A 9,367-nucleotide genomic window follows, 5' to 3' on the forward strand; every position below is an offset into this window, starting at 1 on the left:
CTTGGGTCCGCCATCTTGAACCAATATTTCCTTACATCGACCTCAGTTTCGTTTTCACTAGTGTACTCCCACCAAACGCCGTATACCGAGGGCTAAGACACATGGAAAAAAAGGATAATGTTTGACGAGGGAGTGAGAGCTCTGTTAACTTGCATGCTCCTTGGGTGCGAGACAGCAAGTCACGGGGAGCTCGTGGCGGCAAGGCGGCGTGGAGAGGCATGTCTCGGTTTTTTGGCTCCCTGGCGGGCGCAATCAGACCGCGTCGGCGCCGCACGCCAGCTCGTGCGGAGAGTGAGTCGGCGAGGGAGTGAGAGTTGTCTTGTTGTCTCCGCCACGCTCTCATCAACTCGCCCGGCAACCGTGATCAAGCCCATTTGCCCTTGGGAAGTCACTCAGCTGAGACTTGTGGACCTGTTGATGTTTCATTTCATTGGCCTTTTTAGGGGCGCTCATTGGTCCATAACTAGGTCACACATTACGGTACGTTACACGGGATGGGGTAACCACCTCTCCTTGTTTGCAACTGGTTCAGGGTCGTACAATAGTACAATCATTAACGTGAAGCAAAAGAATATGTGCTTTCAATGAATCCGTGAAGTAATTTTGAATCTATATGCTAAGAGACAGAGACAAATAATGTATGAGAAGAAAATCAGTTATTGAGAAAGATTTAACACATTTAAATATTATTTTTAAACTAAAAAATAATAATTTATTTATATGTTAAGAATGTAAACAATTTTATGTAAAAAAACTTCCCTAAGGCAGAAATAATACATTCAAAGAACATTGGTTCTGGAGGCAAAAATAAAAACTAATTTTTGCAGCTACCGGAGAGAAAATTATTGAAATTCTTGTCAAATACTTACTAGTGTTTAAATTTCTGAATGTCCCTTCTTGGAATATATATTCTATTGGTATTTATTTTAATTTTTCGAGGGTTTGTTGGCAATAATTTGAATGAATAGAGCCAAATTCGCAAAGCACTTCCCCCAAGCCTGTGTTGTAATACTTTAGACACGCTCGAGAGCACATCGCCTGACGTGTGAGGTTCTTGGTGTGTTCCAGTCGGACACGAGCACGGCGAGGGACACGGACACGCGCACTGCCACGGACACGACCACGACGCCGACCACCACCACGACGCGGCCACGACGCTGGCGGCGGCGCTGGCGTCCGCGGCGACCGAGGCGATCACCGGGGCGCCGCACGTGCATCGCTAGTCACCGGGCACTCCGAGACTGCTCGTCGCTGACGCCTCGCCGCGACACTGGCGGCAGTCCTGCGAACCGCGGCTTCAGGAGCTCACTGGAGACCCAATATCCTTGAGCTCACCTGAAGATACAGCAACCCTGACTCTCCAACTAGCTCGTTACTGATACCTCACCACTACCCAGTCCTGCGGACCATGAGTTTAGAACTCTCTGGAGACCCACTGCCCATGAGCTCACCTGAAGATACAGCAACACTGACTCTCCAACTAGCTCGTCTCTGATACATCACCACTACCCTGGCGGCAGTCCTGTGGACCATGAGTTTATAACTCACTGGAGACCCACTGTCCATGAGCTCACCTGAAGATACAGCAACCCTGACTCTCCAACTAGCTCGTCCCTGATACCTCGCCACTACCCTGGTGGCTGTCCTGCGAACCATGGCTTCAGGAGCTCACTGGAGACCCAATATCCATGAGCTCACCTGAAGATACAGCAACACTGACTCTCCAGCTAGCTCGTTACTGATACCTCACCACTACCCAGTCCTGCAGACCATGAGTTTAGAACTCTCTGGAGACCCACTGCCCATGAGCTCACCTGAAGATACAGCAACACTGACTCTCCAACTAGCTCGTCTCTGATACATCACCACTACCCTGGCGGCAGTCCTGTGGACCATGAGTTTATAACTCACTGGAGACCCACTGCCCATGAGCTCACCTGAAGATACAGCAACACTGACTCTCCAACTAGCTCGTCTCTGATACATCACCACTACCCTGGCGGCAGTCCTGTGGACCATGAGTTTATAACTCACTGGAGACCCACTGTCCATGAGCTCACCTGAAGATACAGCAACCCTGACTCTCCAACTAGCTCGTCACTGATACCTCACCACTACCCTGGTGGCAGTCCTGCGAACCACGGCTTCATGGGAGCTAACTGGAGATCCACATGTACCACTGTCTATTACACCCCCGAAGATAAACTTAAAAATTGTACTATACTGTTCCCATGTAGTACATGTAGACTCTCCAGTCTGCTCGTCATCGAGACCTTATCTCGACCCTGGTGGTGATGCTGGCAATTACAGCATTACTTTCACAACTAGTAATGAATAACACCTGGTGCTCGATGGCTTTCTGATATGCATGTCACTGATGCTTCGCCACGACCATTGTGGCAGTCCTGGCGACCACGGCACCGGGGGCGTTCAACCAAAGGTTCATGTTCACCACTCTGTGGCACACCCGAGTAACCATTTTGCCCTTTCACGTGATGCTCAAGGACTCCTGGTTCTGTTGTCTTTGATAGGAGCCCTTGTTCTCCCTGATCCTTAGGTCTGTCAATGCCCTGCTTAGCGATCTACTTAATCTCCCGAAATTTTTCTGGACCTGTGTTTAAAACTGTGTTTATAACTGTGCACAAGTACCTACCTACGAATGATCTGATGATCATTAGGATGGAGAAACCTATTTTGATGGGTGTAACTTGCTATTTTATTGAGTTCAATTTTTCGGGGATTAAATTCCACTTATTGGGACCGATGTTTAATCCAAGTGCAAAAAAAGTGAATTTCCCTGAAAATAAAGAAACCAACGTTTACAGTTCCGTTACTAAGTGATTATGCACAAACTAGAAGTGGTGAATTTCTAAAAATTTAATGCGTATTTAACCCCTAAACCTTTTCTTATTTTGCTTATATTTTTGTAATTAGTGAATATTCTTATTTTTTAAGCATTTCTTGGTAACATACTTTTAAGTCAGTTTTAAAAAATTACGCAGGAAATCACACAAGAAATTTTTATTTTACTAAAATATATGTGTATTAGTGGAGCTTAGTTTTTATAACGTCGGTAAAACTGACAGATATTGAACATACTATTTTGGTCTTATTCATGTTGGACTTAGTGCAGTCTGTAACTTGTGACTGAATAATGGATTCCACTGGCATGTATTCCCGAAATAACTTTTACCAGTAATCAGCAGGTGAAATTTTAAAACCCGAGGAAATGTTTGATATCTGGAAGAAATTTTTTTTTCCTTTTACGTTGAGTTTAGCATTTACCAATAACATTTTTTAAAAAAAAAAGTTTAAAAGGAATTTGAGGCTTGCTCAAGTAAAATAAGCATTTGTTACAGTTTTAAAAAATTGGCAAATTTTTGACAATGCTACGAAATTGTAACAATTTTAATTTTAATTTATTTTCGAAAATTTATTCTAATTTACAAGCGGAATTAATAGTTAATTACACATGAAAAGTTGAACATGTACATACAATGTTGATATGTATATCCTATACTCTCTGCTTGTATAACATATTATGAGAAAATGTGGAGTTGTTCGTGCATTTGCAATTAGATTACATTTATCTAAGAACGTAATTGTACCTAAACATTTTTATGAGATTTTCTGTGAGAAGTTTGTTGCGTTGTAAAGGCCTTTTCACAATACCGCGATGCGACGCGATCTGGCGATGCGATGTAGCGAAGGCAGCGACATAAATATATGTCGCCAGCTAGTGCACTTCATAATAGCGCGACGCGATCGCCATGCAGCTGGCGAAAAATACCGAACCAGCCTGCACTCTGCTGGGGATATTTTACAACATGGTTGTAAACAAACTTTTTGGCGGTAATATTCAGATTGTTGTTATTATATTTGTACACTGACTGACTGGTAGAAGCATTTAATTATGGATAGGAATCGCGAAGCCCATAATATAATTCTAGTCAAGCATTATTTTTCTCCGTCTGATTACAATATTTGTTACTAGAAACATCGTACAAACACGGCTTTTTCTGAACTTCATCAATCGGACGCTCTTCAAAACTCATTTCAATTGAACAAAATCCACGTGTTGTTTACTAACTCAATACGTTTCCTACCACTTGCTTTCAGTACTTCTTCTTCTTTACCGCAATCTTGTTTCTGATTGGCTGTTATTTCTGACGTCATTAGCGACATCGCCGAAGCGACGAAACAGCCTCGTCGCCAAGTGAGCTGTCGCGCATCGCGGGCGATGTAGTTGTGATTGGCTGGTTTGGTATGACGTCACGTCACATCGCGTCGCGTCGCGTTGCGGTATTGTGAAAAGGGCTTAACGCGGAAGGTATGTAATACTTTTAACTATTTAATAAGACGAATGCTTGAAAGAATCTGATGAAACCTCAACGCACATTATGAAGTAACAATATTGAAAATAAATATTTATACTTCAGTACTATGGTTACTTAGAAATAGGAAGCTATAGTTTTTTGTATGAGTAATACCTTTGGGTTCTTATATTTTCGGGAAAAAATGTAGCTATTGAGTATATGTTTGTAAAAAATAAAACTACTTTAAAAGTACCATTATTGAAGTGTTTAAAAACAAACAAGCAGTTGCAAAATGAATTTGATATTTACTTAAACATTTTAAAAATATTTTACCACACATAAATTGTGAATATTAAAGTAGGTACTCACATTGATGGTATCAGTATTTGCTGTAAGGCACCCTTTATTTAATGTTAATATGAACTACATTTTTATCTGCGTTGTAATGCTGTCGAATAACTTATGCTTCTTATAATTAATTTAACACCCTAGATTGGTAGTTTTTTAAGTTATTTAAATTTAATTTTTACAAACACTTAGATACTAAAATATTTTTTGTCAAATTGTTAATTTTATCAAAGTACTTAAACAATTATTGTGTCAGTGTTCATTATTGAATTGCTTTAAAATTGAGAAGGGTTTATTGCATGCAAAGTAAGGTTTTAGTGTGATTTTTTCTCTTTAAAATTTTTTATTTTATTTTTTATTTTTAACATTTATGATAAGAAAAATAGTTTTACTGGTGCCACATAATGCAATGTTCACATTTATTAATGTAAACAAATGCAGCAAATTCACAAAAATACATAAAATATTAACTAGTACAGTAAATATTACTAATGTAAACAGTTATACTATTATTAAAGTTGTCAATAAAAGTACTTTAACGGCATCGTTTACAACAGTGACAGCTTAGTTTAAACTGATGTATGATTTACAATTTAATGCAATCTTTAACTTGAGAACGTTCAGACACTAAAAAGTCAAGTCTACTCTAAACTAAATTGCTGTAATGTTGAAAATATCTTGGTTTTTAATAGTATTAAATCACATAAGTAATAAAAATGTCTTAATTACAAAACATATTTGTTTATTATAACTATTATATGTTCGTTGGTGTAAATTTAATATTTTTAATAGTCGAATACATAGAAAATGCTTAATTATATATTCTAATCCTCATTAGGATTTCAATTGTAGTAATTTTGAGTTATTGGATAAATATTTGTGACAGACTTGACTTACATTATTTTCAGTTCAAATAAATAAGCATACGTGTAAATACATTGTAAATGTCAAATCTACGTATTTTCTAACGCCTAATTATTAATGTGTGGAGATTAATTGACATAAATGACATAAACTAAATGACATAAAATTAATATTTTAAAATATTGATTGTTTAATAAAATTGTCATGATCTTAATATTTATCTCTTTTTATAGAATAATATATTTTGTAGCAAACAAATATATTATCTAAAACGTGAGTACATAGCTGTATTCATTTGTATGTGATATCTAGGTTCCTATCAGTATTACTACATTAATTTCAAAATAAAAAATAATAGAATAATGCTCAAGCATTTTTTTCTTGTGACAGTATTTCTATAGCTGAAGAGATTTTATATCTAGAATTGAAGCATTAAACCTACTTGTTTATTATGGAGGCATGCAGACATAGACATTTAAAACGTAAGACCAAGTTGATATAATTTGTAAAGAAACATGAAAATAAATATGAAAATACAGAAAATTATAATATTCTCGAAATTTTATTGATTTCATTATTCGCTACAGTACTTACTGTATGTAAAGGAAATGAAGGTGCAAAATGATTTTTCTATAATCTATTTTTAAAAGCAGTAACTGCAGATATATATATATATATATATATATATATGCGTTTCTTTTTATTTTCTACAGTGTCAAGAAGTAGTTTAATTGAGTGTTCAAAATGTTTTTATAAGTGAACTGATAAAAGTTCAAAGTAGCACAATTATGTTAACATTTTTTCATAGTATGTAAAACTCTCGTAGCAGCAAACATATTCAACCATTAAACACAAGCTGTGCTAGTCGCCTTATTAGACAAGATAACTGAAATGAACGGAGTATTGAGAATTTCACCATTTTAATGAATTTGAAATTTTCCTCTTAAAATTAAATTATTTTAATAACTTATAAATGTGTTGTGCCGTTATGACTTCAAGTATAAAATTCTAATTTTATATAATATGATGTATGTTTTTAATGTAAATCAGGTTGAGGTAGTGTATATTTAGATATTATTAAGTAATATTTTTATTTGTAATATTATCTAGTCTTTTAACGTGTGTTAGAATAAGATTTGTAAGTGTTAAAATTTCTGAATAAATTGTTGCAAGTGATTGATGGTGGTATTATTTTGTATTAAATGTATGCCAACAATTTGGGTTATATCAACAAACGTAAATGTTTCATATCTGTAGAAGTTCTATGAATGACGAGCTATAATTTTGGCTGATTTGTTTTATTTTATGTAATATTTATTAAATAGTATTTTGTTATTATATTCTATACTACGTATGATTGTTTGAAGTATGGAAGACATGAATATTTTTCCTGGTTGCAATTTAAATGTCTAGAAGGCTTACGTCAGAAATGTAGTTCAGAAATTTACAAAGCATTTCAAGGGAGTGGTAGAGTAGCAATCCATAATTGTATTTACGGACGAGGCCACCGAGGAGTGGTTTGTAAGGTTTGTAAGGGGGGGGGGGGGGGAGAGAGAAAATCCCGAGGGCTCGAGCTCCAAGGGAGGACCGGTTCAGTTCCGAAATATATTTTTATGCTTGTTTTTAACCTGATGGTAAGATAAATTACAACTCTATTGCTAATAAAAGTCATTGGTAACCTTACCCGTTGTGTAATTTTTTCCAGATAGATATTTTTGTGCGGTTGAAAAATTGTACATTAAGTAGGTACCTACGACAAAATAAACACTCATAAAATCTCGTGAACGGCGTGGTGATTAGATGATTGTCTTGGTACCAGTTGAATCCATGCTCGCGGAAATAGATAAAATACGAAAGACAACATACTTGTTTCAAACGTTTCCATGCCATAACAATTCTTTATTGCTTAGCATTGAAGGTTTTTTTTTTCCTTCTTTAAGGCAAAGATCGTAGAGTAAGAGATTTTCAAAGACCATAAAGATGTGTTTACGATAGAAAAACTTAAGAATTATAAACTTAACTGTTCGCTGACGAGCGTTTATTATTGAATTAGTAGTCATTAAATCCAGCCAATAAAAACCGGTGAGAAAGCAGCCATGTTATTTAAGGTGAATTTTTTTTATTTTTGTTATCGTCTGCATTTTGAAATGGATTTCTGTTTATAAACGTTGTTTATTATTAATTTGTTTAGCGTAACATTTTTATTTAATGGTGAAAATGGTTATGCACCTATATACTTGAAAAACTAGACACATGGCTACGATTGAACCTAAAATTTGCAACATTTCAGCTCGTAACATAGAATCCATATATAATTCAGAATCGAGGATATTTAACTTTGACGTCGTACCTCCTCTTTATTAAACAAAAACCCGGGTCACAGTCCTGTCCGCGGCGCAACACTCCAGCCATGGCCCTGGTAGTGCCACCACTCGCCACCAGATGGCAGTTGTAAATATAAAGAGACAATGTATTATAGTTATTTTATATATCCTCTCTCCCAGCCAATCTGGGAGAATAAATATTATCTCAGTTAAATGTGGTATCATTGGCTTGAATTCCTCATCTACCTATCCTTAGCTAGCGACTTTTCATGAGACCGCGGGCTTTCCTTCTCTCTCTCATTCTCTCGCACCTATCTGCTAGCGACTCGTGAGACCGCGGGCAATCCTCTGCTAGCGACTCTTAGTGAGACCGCGGGCTTCCTTCTCTCTCTCTCTCATTCTTCCTCTCTCTGCCCACCCATCCGCTAGCGACTCTTCGTGAGACCGCGGGCAATCCTCTGCTAGCGACTCTTAGTGAGACCGCGGGCATCCCTCTCTCCAACTTCCATCCTCTCCGCTAGCGACTCTTCGTGAGACCGCGGGCATCCTCTCTTCTACACCCAATCTTCCTGCTAGCTACTCCTTGTCAGCACGTCCTCGGTCAGCTGCACTGGGCCGAACGGTCCACTCCCGCCTCAGAGTATGAGGCTGCTCTACCCAAGAGCTGGCGCCGGGCAAACAACACAACAACTGAACGACCGAGCGACGTCCACCCCGTCTCCACATCTTCACCAGAGACGAGGCCGCGACATTTGGCGCCCAACGTGGGGCACTCCATCATCGAGGCTACCAGAGTTCATGAACAGTCAGCAGGATTCGGCGACCCGAAGTGTGTATATTCACTAAACAAGTGTAGAAGAATTTGTGCAGGAAAGAACTTGTAGAAATTCGTGACACAATGCTACCACACAGACTGACAACCACAGGCGAAACAGGTCAACCACCAAGGGACTTGGACCTAATGACAGGAGAGGAACAGTGGCACAACACATCTGAGTGCAAACCAGTGAGAGCAGAGTTAGCAATGGGTACCTTGGTTTGGGATACAATAGCAACACCAAGGCCCACACAGGCACCAACACAGAAGGCAGGGGCAAACCTCATAGACTGGGAGGTACTTGCAAGCCCAACAGTGCAACCAAACGTGCATATAGGGCGGACAGCTACCGCAACAGGACACATAGTGCTTCCAGAGTTCAGTGGGCTAGCGCATGAGGACCCATGCGAGTTTGTGCAGTGGTGTCAGGAACGGATGACACAATGCGGGGTGCAGATAGAAGAATGGACCCAACGCACGAGTGAACAATTACGCGGGCAAGCTCGTGAGTGGTGGAACCTGTGGGGACGCTATGACATGCAGTGGCAGGAGTTCGCTACCCGCTTAACACGGCATTTTGACGACTGCATGGCAGTCATGAGCTGTAAGGCTCGCTTCTACGGCGAGTCCCAGAAGGACTCAGAGTCAGTAGAGCAGTTCGTGGCAAACAAGCTGCGGCTGTACCGGCGCATAGCCCC

The 9,367-nt window shown here is 39.0% G+C and overlaps 1 protein-coding gene across 1 annotated transcript in view; it reads left to right on the forward strand.

The window, feature by feature from the left end:
* Positions 1 to 6,702, forward strand: part of LOC134527929 (uncharacterized) — a 227,044-nt gene extending 220,342 nt beyond the window's left edge. The window contains exon 6 of the mRNA XM_063360972.1: positions 1,069 to 6,702. Coding sequence (XP_063217042.1) covers positions 1,069 to 1,223 — 155 coding nt within the window. The 3' untranslated portion in view covers positions 1,224 to 6,702. The remainder of the gene's footprint in view (positions 1 to 1,068) is intronic.
* The last annotated feature ends 2,665 nt before the right edge of the window (positions 6,703 to 9,367 follow it).

Source organism: Bacillus rossius, chromosome 1 (assembly GCF_032445375.1).
Source record: "Bacillus rossius redtenbacheri isolate Brsri chromosome 1, Brsri_v3, whole genome shotgun sequence".
Classification (NCBI taxonomy): Eukaryota; Metazoa; Arthropoda; class Insecta; order Phasmatodea; family Bacillidae; genus Bacillus; species Bacillus rossius.